This window comes from Drosophila grimshawi, unplaced genomic scaffold (assembly GCF_018153295.1).
Source record: "Drosophila grimshawi isolate 15287-2541.00 unplaced genomic scaffold, ASM1815329v1 contig_311, whole genome shotgun sequence".
In the NCBI taxonomy this organism is placed as follows: Eukaryota; Metazoa; Arthropoda; class Insecta; order Diptera; family Drosophilidae; genus Drosophila; species Drosophila grimshawi.
The window spans coordinates 10877205-10892107 of NW_025063098.1; the positions used below are offsets into that span (position 1 = coordinate 10877205).

General features: G+C 40.9%; 2 protein-coding genes across 2 annotated transcripts; one reads left to right on the forward strand and one right to left on the reverse strand.

The window, feature by feature from the left end:
• Positions 1 to 1672: 1672 nt before the first annotated feature.
• LOC6564462 (pneumococcal serine-rich repeat protein) lies at positions 1673 to 11627 on the reverse strand. Its single transcript, XM_032736892.2, has 6 exons — positions 11414 to 11627; positions 6405 to 6811; positions 4393 to 6302; positions 3227 to 4317; positions 3055 to 3156; positions 1673 to 2942 (listed from the first exon to the last, which is right to left on the reverse strand). Exons 2-6 carry the CDS (start codon positions 6684 to 6686, stop codon positions 2650 to 2652), a joined length of 3678 nt encoding a protein of 1225 aa, XP_032592783.1. The 5' UTR covers positions 6687 to 6811; positions 11414 to 11627; the 3' UTR covers positions 1673 to 2649.
• Positions 11628 to 12944: 1317 nt separating this feature from the next.
• On the forward strand, positions 12945 to 14505 carry LOC6564461 (serine protease easter). The gene is made up of 4 exons (XM_001989650.2): positions 12945 to 13138; positions 13209 to 13393; positions 13460 to 13616; positions 13721 to 14505. Exons 1-4 carry the CDS (start codon positions 13072 to 13074, stop codon positions 14425 to 14427), a joined length of 1116 nt encoding a protein of 371 aa, XP_001989686.1. The 5' UTR covers positions 12945 to 13071; the 3' UTR covers positions 14428 to 14505.
• Positions 14506 to 14903: the final 398 nt, after the last annotated feature.

Sequence of the window (14903 nt, forward strand, 5' to 3'; positions counted from 1 at the left end):
AAATGACATTCATTCTCAAAAAACAAAACAAAAAAAATGTGTACAATTTGTAAATCATTCGTTTGCAGTTGCCATAAAATCAATATTTATTTTTTCTATTTTTTTTATTCTCGTCTTATGTTTATATTTATATATGTGTTTTTTTTCTTCATATTTTCGTTTATAAGTATTAATTACACAAATTAGATCACAAAAATGCATGTAAATTACAAAAGAAAAGAAGTGAAATTTACCTCATACCGAACAATAATTCAACAACTTTTGAACCAATTTTTTGGCAGAGTTGAAATGTGGAGGTTTTTTTTGTTTTTGTTTTTTTTTTTTGTTAATGGAGTGGCTGCTTCTCCTAGTTTTTCTTATAAAATATAATATATATATATTCATACCACTGCATATAATTATTTGCATTTAAGATTGTGAATTGAAAAACCCAATTCCGAGCCAAGTAACGAAAACATGCTATAAGCATAGTAACCTTAACAGACAGCTATCAAAGGGTATCTCAAAGTTTCTCTTTCTCGTTCGTCATTTCACTCGGAATTGAATATTTCAATTGGTTTATTATGAAGCCAGCCTGTGGCTTTGTGCTTATTTTCCAACGATTATTCGCATTTGTTTACATTCAAATTAATTATATATGTAAAAAAAAGAAAGCTAATCGGAATACAAATTGCGTCTATTTTCAAGAGAATACACAATTTCAGCGTTGCAAAGTGTTTTTTATTTTTGTTCGCGTCACTTGCACATCTTAGAAATCACACTTTAAACTAGTTGCCAACTAAGGAGAACTAAGTCAATTAAATTAATGCCATAAATCAAACAGAAGAAATACATACAGTATACAGTATATAGTGGTTAGATAGAGAGATAGGTAGAGAGAGAGAGAGAGACAGAGAGAGATTTAGGGAGAATATACATGTGTTTAATAATATATCAATATATTACAGTTTTGTCTACTATGTTTAAAGTACGAGTAGCTCCCTTCTTCTTGAACAAGTCCCAAACGAAGATCCTTCATATGCGATGTGTATGTGTGTGGAGGTGTGTATGTGTGTGTGTGTTTTTGTGTGTTTGCCTAAACAGAATGCAAAGTTAATGCGTGTTACATACATATGCAATTTATGTATATTTATATTGTTTGTTTATTAAACGGATTCACTCATTTAATACTTGCACAGATGACAAATGAAATATTACAATGGATGTGTGTCGATGTATGTGTGCATGAGTGTGTCTGTGTGTGTGTGTGTTGGTTGTGTGGTGGGCATTTTTGTTTCGGGCGCTAAATGAGTTATATTTGAAGCGTAACAGTTTTCTTGTATGTATTTGTGTATGCGTGTGTGTAAATATGTGTTTGTATTTACTTATGATAAATAATTTTACATTCCAGTATATAAAATGTGTATAATTCTAATTAATATGTAATCGATAATTTACATATATAGTATAATTATTATTTATATAGACCAAATCGGAAACTAAAACCTTTAAATGATTGAGCCTTGATTTGTTCAGGTCCCAAATCAAATTTAAACTAAAACCGTTTGCCAACTTCAAAAATCAAGTTGCAATTTTCGAATATTTGTAGTTTGTAGGTTTATTTTTAAATTAAAGCTTACTTATGTGTGTTATTTATGTATGTATATATATTTATATATATATATATACATATATATATATATATAGATATAGATGTATGTATATTTAGTAATACGATTCGCGGTTTCAAACTATGTAGTCCCTTGTACGTTTATGTGTGTGTGTGTGTGTGTGTATGTGATTCTGTTTAAATCATAAACTAAACGAAACTTAAAGCAAGATTTTAAGACTCGTTTAGCTTCTGGTCCAAAACCCATCCACATACACTGCTGCTATTTTAACTGTTGTTGTTGTTATTGTTACTTTTGTTAATGTTTTCTCATTTCTCATATGCATAAAGTGAATTGATGTAAATGCGCCTATACTTAGAACTTAACTTTTTGTATATTTAGCATTTCTTCCACGCTTCTTCAAATTCCAATTTGTTACTAAGATTTCCTATTTTCTTTCTTTTTTTCCATTTTCCTTTGCGGTGTGTGTGTGTGTATGTGTGTTTAATGTATATTTGTATAATCCTGCATTCAAAATTGCTTTCACAATTTGTTGTTTTATCTCTTTTCTGTTGCACTAACTGATAAATTAAGTTAAGACTTTAACACTAAGGTTCCACGCGAATTTACAATATATTTTCTTGTATTTATATCTTTTTTAAAATTTTTTTGTTGTTTTTTTTTCATTTTTTTTTTTTATTGTTATGGTTTTATTTTTTGGAATTTTTACGGAAACTTTCTGTTTTGCATTAATTAACACGTAGTATTTATATACGATTCCACAGTAATTTGTATACGTATAAAATACATACACGCCGTAAGTGAGTTGTAGTTTTTCGAAGTGTATTCTAGACAAGAAAATGTGGTCAGCGGATCTGTGGAAGCTTATCTGATGACCACCAAATACACGAAAGTACAAAAATCGAAAACATTCAAATGATTGTTCAACTAACTAGTTGAGAAGTGAAGATTAGATTTTGTTGCTATTGTTTCTGTTTCGGTTTCTTTCCATATTTTTTTTAAAGCGACGAGTTGCGTTTTATGGGGAGGAGTCTACGATTTAGGTCTGGACCAGGCCGCGTATATCTGCGACAGTGGCAGCCGGACTGGAGCCGACGACAGGCCCGCTGCTGTTGCTACTGCTGTTGCCGCCGCCGCTGCTGCTGTCGACAAAGAGCGTGGCAGCATCGATGGACGAGACAGCGTTCACGAGCAGATCATCGCCCACGTCGAGGAGATCGTTAAGGAAGGCGCTGTCGTGGTCGGTGCCGCCAATTGTCTGCTGCAGACACTTGAGGTTCTTATCGGCAATCTCGAGCGCACGATCCATGGCCTCGCACTCGGCTTGTTGCACTGCAGCGACGCATGGCGGCGCATGGCGCATGGAGGGGCACACACACATTAATTAGTACAGTGAAAGGCACAATTGATTTGGTTATTATTATTATTATTATGAAATACACACCGGATTGAAACAACTCGTTGAACGCATCTTCCGGCAGCGTATCAAATACATTTACCAAATCGTGCTCCTCCAGCAAATGGGCGCCATTCAATGCGATATCATCTATAAACAAGCAAAAACACAGTTAAATCTACTGCATAACACTACCAAGGCTCATCAGCCATTCACTTACCCGCATCATTCGCGCCTATCAGCTCCGACTCACTCAGACCGCCCAGGCCCGTATCCTCGGAGCTGGCATAGGCCGAGCTGTTCTCGCATATGCCAAACATGTGCTGACTCAGCAGACTCTCTGTGCTCTCCAGCGTTGTATTGTGGAGCGAATGCTGACCCCCTCCTTGTTGAGCGGAGGACATCGCGTTGCCAAAGGCTGCATTGAATGAGGGGAACCCACAGCTGATGCTGCTGCTGCCGCTGTTGCTGTTGTTGTTGCTGCAGTTGTTATTGTTGTTGTTGTAGTGCAAGCTGTTATTGTTGTTGTTGTGATGTAATTCGCTGCTGGCTGCCGTCAGCTGTGCCACAATCTGACTAATCTCATCGGCCTTGAAACTGGCATTGGCCAGCAAATTAACACTGGCGTCCAGGTGCTGCTCATCCGGCTCCAACTTGGGCAACAGCAGCTGCTGTTGATAATCGCTGAGCGGCGCCAGCGCTGGCGGTATTATCGAAAGCTGCGGCATTGCCACAGAGACGGACGCCGCCATTGTCGGTGTGTAGGGCGGCAAGGCTGAGTGCGACTTGGCCGATGATTGCGAATTGCTGGCTATCGATTCCAGAGAGGTGGTGCTGCTCTTCCGCATGGGCAAAGTTGTTGTTGCTATTGATGTTATTGTTGTTGTTGTGGGTGCAATTGTTTCCGGTTTCTTGACACGCTTCTGCGGACGACCCACTGGATTGGCATTTGGATTCGTTTTGCGTTTGCGCTTGCCGCTGGCCATCGCCGCATTAACAACTGCTGCTGCTCCAGCTGCAACAGGTATGGACAGTTGCTGGTTGCTGACCTTTTCATGCTGGTGTTGCTGCTGTTTCTGTTTGGACTGCAACACTAGGCCCGGCCGCAGCTGACTGTGAGCGGGACACAAAGCCAGCGTATGCAGCACATCAAAGACGGGCGTCTGACAGGCGGAGCCATCGACTCGCCAAGCCACACACGGCTGGAACAGCTGCTGTGTCGTATTGTGCACAATGTGCCGCTCACAATGTGCGGCCATGCTGAGCGTGGGCTGCTTGCAAGCGGTCACCAGACACCGATTGCCAATCCCACTGAGAGAGAGAGAGAGAGAAATGGCAACATTAATAAATTCATTCATTTATTATTTCACAATAGTTCACACTTACATGCCCTGCTGCTGGGACGCCGTATCCCGGTACTTGAGCAATAGACTCTGAACGGATTGGAGTCGTTGACGTGCCGCTCGCATCGGCAGCTCCTGTAACGTGCGCACGGAGAGCAATTGCAGCGCCTGATGGCGCAACAGACTCTTTCGCATCGCAATGCGCTCCTCGCGGTGATGCTTGCTGCAGTCGGCAGGGAGCCAGCGTGTCTGCAGACAGTAGGGCTTATTCTGTTCGAGGGGCTCATGCTCGCTGAAGAGCACGGCGTTGCGCTTGGATGCGACTGCAGCAACTCGACGACGGCGCGTTGGCTCCAGTTGAGGAGCAGGAACCGGAGCAGGAACGGTAGCCGGAGTAGAAACAGGAGGTGAAGCTGCTGTCACCTGGCTGTTGGTTTGCGACGTTGGCGGCTGCTCTTGTGCGGCATTTTTTGCAATTTGTTTGTTGGCCTTTCTACAATTGACGGCTGCTTGGGTTTTACGCTTCGCAGCAGCAACAGAATTGGCAACTTTGGAAGACGTTTGATTTTGAATGGCTACTGCTGCTGCGGGAGCTGCTGTGGGTGGTGCTGCTGCAGCTAATTGTGTTATGAGGGCGGGTGCGTTGGTTGTTGTACTTGTTGCAGCAGCCGCTGACAGCGGCGACGGCGTTGGCGGTGTTAGTGGCGCCACAGCGCCCAGTTGTTTCATCAGCGCCAACTTGGCGTCGACGGAACAACGAGGCGGCGTTTGACCCGCCAGCAATTCGGGCGGCTTGCGAAAGATGACATTGACGGGTATCTCGTTGAGATCGCTGTTGTCATCGACAGCAGCATCGGCGGAATGTGTTTTCATTGCAGTTGTCGCTGCTGCCACGGCAGATGCAGCTGCTGTTGTTGTGTTGAACACCGTTAGCGGTGGCGGATGCGTTAAATTGAATGCGGTACGCGTCTTGTGCAGCATCTCAACAATTGTAATGTTGTTGTTATTGTGATTATTGTTGGAATTCTGGCACGCCAGTGGCAAGGACTTCTTCTTCTTGAGGCATTCGACCTTGGCAAAGTGTTGCGCCAGTGTCGTATGATGAAACTTTGACGGCGGCAGCGAGCCACCCTTTGGCGGCGACATTGCTGCAGCGGATGCTGCCGCAGCAGCCCCAGCAGGATGTGGCAACACAATGGGCGACACCATCGCGGTCACAGCTGCTGTCGGCGTGCTTGCATTGCTAACCGTCGGCGAGGGTAACGAGGCGGGCGATATGGGCGGACTGACCAGCGCTGTGGCAACAACAATGCTCGTTGGCTGTTGCAGTTGTGACTGCTGCTGCTGCTGTTGTGGCTGCTGCTGTTGCTGCTTCTGTGTGCTGTCCAAGATGAGCGGCGTTTGCCATAGCGATGGCGTGTGCGTGTAAAGCGGTGGCGGTGGTGCTGACTGCTGTGCCTGTGGCTGTGGTGCAGCATGTTTTGTTATCAATTTCGCCGCCTGCTGTTGCTTGAGCAGCAGTTGTTGCTGCTGCTGTTGTTGTTGCTGCAACTGTTGCTGTTGTTGCGGACGCACCACGCAGACGTTGGTGGCGCGCTTTGGCGAAGCCTGCGACTGCAACTGCAGCGGCGATTGCTGTGTCGACGCTGGCTGCCTTTGAGATTGTGTGACATTATTAAAATTCGTTGTTGTTGTTGTAGCTGCTGCTGCTGCACCTAAAGACGCCTGCGCCTTTGTTGTTGCTGCTGCTGCTCTCACTGCAGCTGTTGCTGTAGTTGTGGTTGTTGCACTGCCATTAAACTGCGCAATGTGTGTTGCTGCTACTACTGTTGTTGCAGCAACAATGCTCGACTTTTTGTTGGCAACTCGCTGCTTGCTGTTATTGTTATTGTTGTTGCTGTTGCAGTTGCTATTTCTGCTGTGCTGCGCTTCGGTTAAGCGGGCTCGCGATTTCTGCAACAAATATAATAAATATGCATGTATTTGTTTGGGGTATTGTTTCTGTGGCTTTTTGTGTTTGTACGTTGCCTTGACATGACTGTATCAACAACTTACCTGTGCATTAAATAAAATTGGCGGTGTCGCTGTAACAGTCTCTGTGAATACATAGGGATCCTCGAACGTATTCGTTTTGGCGGCAGCAACACCAATATTCTCCACATCCACAATATCCACAACTGCCACTGCTGGCGTCGTTTTTGTAATTTTAGCTGTTGTTGCTGCTGCTGCTGTTGTTGTTGTTGTCACAATTCGTTTCGTTGTTGTTGCTGTGCTTTTTGCTGTTGCTACTGTTGTTGTCGCTGTTGTAATGAATCTTGACGCTTGCTGACATGACATGTCCAATTTGAAGCCGTTGCCGTTGCCTTAGCTATTTTCCCTTTTTCTAGTTCTCGTATGATTGTTAATGTGGTTCTTGTTCTTGTTGTTGCTGCTTTTTGGCGCCTTTGATTTTGTTATTTGATCTGCAATAGATAACGAGCAGTTAGTTTGTTGTCTGTGCGAAGTCGTACAAATCACCGCTGATAAGCATTGCCTATGAAACACACACACATATATACAGGCACCCCTTAAAGAAATCATTCAGTTTCACACACATGTAAAACCACTGCAATAACAATAATAATAACAAACACAGTGACTCAGTTTAGAATGCGGCCGGCATCAACAAAAATTTATAACGACCATATGTATACCCTGTTGTTCTTCAATATATACTGTAAAATTCGTTTCAAATTCAATATATAATTATAATTATATATACATATATATTATATTACATATATGTATTACAATGATATATATATGTATATATATATATATGTATATATATATATACATTTTAAAACCAAAAACTATATTTATTGCACATGCATGAAAGTACCCAATGGCAAGCATGTACGCGTTACAGGGTATGAAAACAAACTATGTGCATATGTATGTATGTATTGATGCTCGCAAATAAATAATTCTGTTTGTTTGCGCTCGGCGGTAAGCCAATTCGAGCGAATCGCTCGCTTTCTTCTTGCCTTGCCTTGGTTCCTCAACCCCCTCTGCTTCTTCTACGTTCCGCTCTTCCGTTGGGGCGAAGACAAAGCAAACGCAGAGTGCTGATAATACAACACAAAGCAAATTTTGCAATTATTAAAAAATAATAAACACTCGTGCACACAGTCACACACAACACACACACCAAGTTGTACATTCTGTTGTCGCATATTCGCGCAACTAAATGTACAATAAAAAACCAAAATGCAAAACGGGAACAAAAACAGTTTAGTTTATAGAGACATATGATATGCACAGATATGCACATATGTATATACAGGCACATACACACACGTATACACAAAAAAAAAAAAAAAACAAAGCAAATAACAAATATTGACTGCGCAGCACCCATGAAACCAGACAGAACCAACTGCGAATGCGAATTCGAACTGACCATATTTCCAATAGAAAGTGTATTTAAGTATTTCTATATTATGCATAACAAAACCAAATCATGTTCTCAATTTTACTCGAATTAAATAAATATATATGGCGTCTAAGTAGTTGGTATTAAGTTTACTTACAGCGTTTGTCGATAAATAAAAATTGAATGCAACACTTGTGTAATCGAAATAGAATTAAAGTGATTCATCGTAATAAGAACGAACAAGGAGAACCGATGGCTAAATCAATGATCGGAACTTGAAATAAAGTCATTATTTGGTGAACGTGCAAATCACATTATGATTTGATCGAGAGTATTTGTCTATAAAACGGAGACAATTTGTAGGAAACTGAGTAGTTAGACAGCTAAATAGGATTTTATGCATAAATATATAGTTAAATCAAGTGACAATCCTCTGGAATAATGAATACATATCAAATTATATAACTTGATTACAATGATTACGATAAGTAATTAAATTGTATCCACTGGTCGTGAATGGGCAAGGTGCATATTGTATTCATTTACATTGATTATCATTACAATGATTCAAGTGCACCCCTCTTACACTTATTGTGAGTATAATTTCACTAAGAGTAGTTGACAAATTCTATAGAGTGAATAAATGTCATAGGTAAATAATTGATTTCGACAGGCAAGGAGTTTTTATGTATGAGTGTGTTGTGTGCAGTTGGATTCATTGTTTAAGGTTTGTTTACGTTTCCGAGAAAGACGGAAATGACAAGACGACAAAAGAGCATTAAAAACATGCTGCAGCTTCAGCTTCAGCTTCAAATTATATTGAGCCAACCCACGCTTACGTATGCAAGACCCAATATGATGAGTGTTGTAGATATTTAAGTGTGTGTACGTGATTATTTTTGTTTATCATTGTGTGTGCAGCGACGAAGACGAAGAGAGAGAGAAGAGACAGAGAACGACTAACAACAGTAATATAAAGTACGGCATTGAAAAATTTAAGGTTAAAACTTAACGAATATGCTTAAAACAGAAATCAAACAAAAATACACATACATACATACATGAATAGGTAGGTAAAGGTTTTTGATCCTAAGCTGCAAGAGAAACCTGCGGCAACAATAACAACACAAACAACAAACGTATTTAGCGTACACACAAAAGAAATACAACCGAAGAAAAAGAACGAAAGAAACATTCCGATAATTGCAAATAATGACTACACTGAAGTTTGTAGTTAATGTTGTTGCTGCTATTATTGCTGAGATGTTGTTGTTGTTGTGGTTTCCGCCGCTTTGTGCCCTCTGCGCCTTCGTGTCCATCTTCTTGTTTTCGTCTTCTTCTTCTTGAATGAGGCTTGCCAGCAGGTTTAGCCTTTTTTGGAGCTAAATGTTAACTGGTTTTGGCTTTATTTTTCTCGAGTTTTAGTTTTGTGCAGAGCAGCATTTGGAAACGCTTGAATGCTGCTGATAAAATGACAAAAGAACCAGCTCGTAAGGCCAAGAAAGACAAAAGACAAAAAGTTAAAGCAACAACTAGTCCAAGACTGAAGAAGAAAACGTGTTGAAACCATAGAAAACTTTGCGGATGCTTCACAACAACCCAACACACAGATGAAGGGTTATAGAACTGCCTATCGACGAACTACAATGACAATCGCACAGAATTAAAATGTTGTCTCTAGGAAGTAAGGCCGGTTTAATCAAATCAATAATTTAAAATTTCGCTCTCTATTACAACATTAGATACTATTGTAGCTATATTTTTGAATCTCAACGACGTTTCAGACACTATAATCAAATTATTCAAATTTGCCTTTGGTGTTGGTCGGAAAACTCATCTGAAATTAAGTCTTATTATTTTGGACTTTCTTGCGGCAATAAAAATAAATTGTTGGTAATTTTCAGAGATTTCCTTGCTGCCCTTACACAAAATACAATGCTAAGCATGTGAACTGAATACTTCTCACTTTGATTGGGTTCGTTGCCTGCTGCTCTTAAGACAGCCAGGCAGGCAACCTTTTTCAGAACTCTCTTTTGTGTACGATCTTTGGAGGCATAGTAAAATGGAATATCTCATACGAATCGTTGTCGTTTTGGAATATGAAGGTTGGAGTTGGTTGTATAGGTTCGACTCAAAGGTCTGCTGATGAACTGCTGTGACAGCAATAGCAACAACAACAGCAGAGGGCAGGCAGCAGGCTGAAAGCCGGTTGAGAGGTTAATTGCGAGAGCAAAGCGCTCACATTCGTTACGCTTAACGCTCGGCAACAATAGAGAGTGAGTGGAAGGAAACGCACCACTACTAAACAGTTGCCAGCCAGCCAGTCATCACAGCTTCGTATTAACTAGCTTATGTATCAAATTAATATGTTGCATGCATGCACACACATACATACATATGTTGGCAACTCTCGAAAAATCAACAAAGAACTGTCGCTCTTTAGTGTCAGCGCATTTGCAAAAAAATATTTGAATGAAGAGAGCTGGAAAAAGCAACAGCAGCAGCAGCCGCCGTCGTCGTCGTCGCTTCAGCGTGGTAATTGACGCACATCTGAAATTACAATTAAGTCCACACACACATATACACACTTACGCACATTTATTGCAAGTGCAGGAAAAACGAACCCGTTTGTTTCCTTCATAACCGGAAACTGAAGGCTAAACGTGTAAAGGCAAAATGCAAAAAAAATTAACTCATACATGTGGAAATGTACTCATATTTATGTACTCTCGTGTATCCCATATATATGTGTGTGTATGTTGATGATGACGACGACCGCAACAAGGCTGTGTGCCAAACAGCGGCAGCAGATGGTAGAAAGAAGCAAAGCGAAGAGCGCCAACAACAGGCAGCTAGCAGTCAGTCTGTCTTCTGTCAGCCTGTAGGCTGGCTCTGACTGTGTATGTGGGTGTGTGTGTTTGTTCCGTTACTTCCCACTTTGCATTTTTGTACACATATCCCAACATGTAATTGCATATGTGTTTTGTATGTGTGCACAAAATACACTCATACGCTTACAGCTGCTTTTTTTGCGGCACCTTTCGATGGGTGCCGTTAAAGAGAACTTAAGTCAGCATACTCTCTCTTGCTCTCGCAGCTCTAATCACGAGATTTTGGCAACTCACACTTGCACACACACAAACACAAAGTTAAGCATCACTCTGATGAGTGTAGCGAAACGTAATTAACATCAATCCACATACTCGCAGTGACGGTCACACTGTGTGACTGTCACTGCGAGTGTGAGTGTGCGATAATAAACAAATCAACAAAACAAAACAAATGATGAATTCTCGTGTAAATGAACTTTCAGGGCGTTAAAATGAAAGCGGCTTTTTATTTATTTAGCACAGCACAAACTTTTGCACTTGTATTTGTGTAAATAGGACTTTTTTTACACATATATGTTCATAATAGAGTAGCGCACTTGAAATTCGACATTGCCGGCATTTTTCGTTACGTTTTTCGTTATTCGTTCAGCCGTTTGCTTGCTGCTAAGGCGGTGTCGGAGACGTCGCCCTTTTTTTCATTTCTTCTTTCTCTTTCACTTCATTTCACTTACACACACACACTCACGCACGTATATATATATTATGGGAGACACACCCATACCAGCGCAGGCACCGCGCCACTACGGTGCATTTATTACCTTGTTTGTAATTTATTTGCACTTGCTTCTCATTTGATGTGTATTATCACTACTTTTACCAAAATTTCTTCTTGTGTCATCGAGTATTTCTGTATCAGCGCGTATTTTCTTTATGCGCCGTTTAAGTTTGTTTTTGATTTGCTGCAAAACAAGAATGCGTCACAAGCAGTGCAAACACACACAGTGATAGGCAGACACACTCACTCACATACACACACACGAGCGCACACACACACAAACAAGCGAATAGCCACAGCAACAAACGAGAGAAAAAATTTACCCAACCGTCTGATGACGAGTCAAACGTCAAACTGGCGCCGCAGCGACGCGCGCAATATACTTGGTTTTGTTGTCTTTAGGTACCCTCCCAAATGCAGGGTTGCCAGCATGTCTTCATGAATATTTTGAACAAAAATATTAATGTGTGCATTTGCCAAAATATGTAGTGCCATTGACAACAACTAATTTACTTGTATTTTACAAAGTAAGAGGACAAAATAATATTATAATATGATAGAAATCAACAAATACCAAAATTCAACTAAAATGTTGACAACTCTAGACGTTCGCTTTTCCCGCGCTCTCTTCTATTTGCTTGCGCACACATACACACGCTACATGTAGCTTACAGCAATTCAGCGCTCTCATATATACATGCTCTACATACAGCTCTTAAAAATTCACCAACACACTCTTGCAACACACACAAACACAGAGACAACCAGATACATTGCCAATTACGCCAGCAAACAGACCTGGGAATTTTTTTTTTTGCAGAAAATTTTTTCTTTGCACCGTAAGCACACTTTCAAATGCAATTTTCTATTTGAAATCGTGTGTTTGCCAACTCGAAACAACCGCCTAGCTGTAGGAAAATATTTATTTGTACACTTTATTGTGTTTTGGTTGCTTGGGCATCAATTTAAATGCGTTTTTTTAAATTTATTTTATTTTTCACGCGCCTGCGAACTTTTTAAGCGTGTGTGCGCATACGTGTAAAAATGTTAACACACACACACACAGCCAGAAAATTTTAACATTTTGCTGAACTGCTATTAACAGCGAAGCTGAGGAAACTACTCTTTCTCGATTTTCGAGTTGTTTAAGAACTACAATTGTGGGTTTTGTTATTCAAATCGTTGCGAATGAATGTAATTAATTTTTCAGTAAGAAACAATTTATTTGCCAATCTCTAGTTTTAACGAAAAACGTCGAATGAAACATCAATTTGAATATAACAGAGCCACAACTCAACTGTTAAGAAAAATCATTTCTGATAACAAGTCACAGTTACAGTGAGTAACGGTTACGCTCATCATTATTTTATTCCTATTTCAAAAATTCTACACAAATCGGTTATAGATGAATATGATTTACACTATGAATTCAAGTTGATTTAAAATTTTAATTCGAATATGGTCACCCAACTGTACATTAACTAGATGGAGCAGCTTTATATTGTTATCTGGAATCCGTCGCGCTCTCGCAGCAGCTTTGAGCCTCACACGCATCTCGATCGATTCGCTCAGTCAGGCAAGTAAACTTGACTGGAGCACGACGTTCAGTGTCAGTGTCGTTACTGTTGCCGCCGCCACAACACAACTATTACTATTAAAAAATAAAACAGTACAGCAATATCTTGGTGAAAGCGTCTAAGCATGGGAATTCATTCCGCTGTGACTCTGGTTGCTGTTGTTGCCTTCTCATTGACATTGAGTGCAACTGGTAATTATGGGGAATTTCAAAAGATAAAGCGCAATAAAAGCTATATTCAAACACTGGCAATTATCAATAGCTCAGCAGCAAGGAGATTGCACGACCCGTACCACAGATGGACGCACTCCGGGTCAGTGTACGCCGATCAGGCAGTGCGGCTACTTTATGCGAATGCTCACAGCGCCCACTGTCAGCCAGCGGGATCGCATACTGATGCGGGAAAACCAATGTAGTCCCAAGCAGCCGGATGATAAGATTGTTTACGTACATAGTACACATTATTCATATTTTTGTTGTTATATGTATATTTATAATTTTTTTTATTTTTAGGTATGTTGCCCATTGGATGGTAAACAGGGACTGAGCGCTCTACGTCATCCCCTGTTGCCCCGCGAATGTGGCGCTGTTAAATGGGAGCGCATCGTAAATGTGACGGAAACCAAAATCAAAGAGTATCCTTGGCTGGCACTCATCGAGTATACGAAACGTATGTTTTCGGGTTGGACTGGGGGAGGGGAGCTAAAGCACATTTAATTTTAAGTAATCATCATCTACTCTTATCTTTCTCGCTCCTTACGCAAAATGTCGCAGCAACCCAAGACAAGCTTCACGCTTGCGGCGGCGTTCTCATCAGCGAACGTTATATTCTGACGGCGGCACATTGTGCGACGAGTACGGTGATAAGCAATTTGGGCTGGCGGATCACCAATGTGCGGTTGGGTGAATGGGATACGTTGACGAATCCGGATTGTCACGTTACGAACAATGGAGCGGGCGAAACGGTGTGTGCTCCACCCTATCAGGATGTGCCAATCGAAGAGATCATTGTGCATCCGTCCTATAACAAGGATGGCGTAAGTCAAATGCACGACATTGCCATGATCCGCTTGAAGGATCCGGTGCAATTCAGCGATTTTTTGCAGCCCATTTGTTTACCCAATAAGCAACTAGACGCCGATGAACTGGTCGGTCTGGTCACCGAGGTGGCCGGCTGGCAGGCCAAGTCCAGTTCGAGGATGAAAAAAAGTGAAGTGATCATCACCGCCTTCGAAAAGTGCCAGAAAAAATATGCGGAACGAAATGTGCAGATTGTCCCATCCCATTTGTGCGGCGCTCCCAATGCGGACGAGTGTCACGGCAACTCCGGTGGACCCCTGATGCTATTACATGATAATGCCTATCTCCTTGGCGGCCTTCTGTCGTTTGGCCCTGTGCTGTGTCCAAATCGGGACCACCCGGATATCTACACACGTGTCGCTGCCTACACCGAATGGATCATTGAAAATTTGAGGGCATAAGGCAAATTATATACAAAGTCCATGTGCAAATTATATATTATGATTTTACTTGAAAATACAACTTATCAATTTAATTTATTTGGTTTTGATTTTATTATTTTCTGCGTTTTATTTTGGTGGATCTCTTCTACATAGTTTTCTTTGTTGGTTGCTGCATTGACTAAATGGCAAATCAAGCAGCAAAGACTGTTGCATACTTATATATTGCATAATTATATAATATAATTTTGCGAAAAATTACACGTTCACAATTTTTATATAGTTTGGATCTTATTATTTGCTTCGCCCTTGTGTGTTTGTTTATTTTCTCATTGATCTTTTCCACATCGTTTCATTTACAGGTTGCTGCATTGGCTAAGTGGCAAATCAAGCTTGAAAAAGTGTTGCATACTCTTAAGCGACGACAAAAAGCTACAAAATGGTCATAACCCTACAGATTTTCGAATGCTACTTTAGATTCGCAAGGACTAATTCTA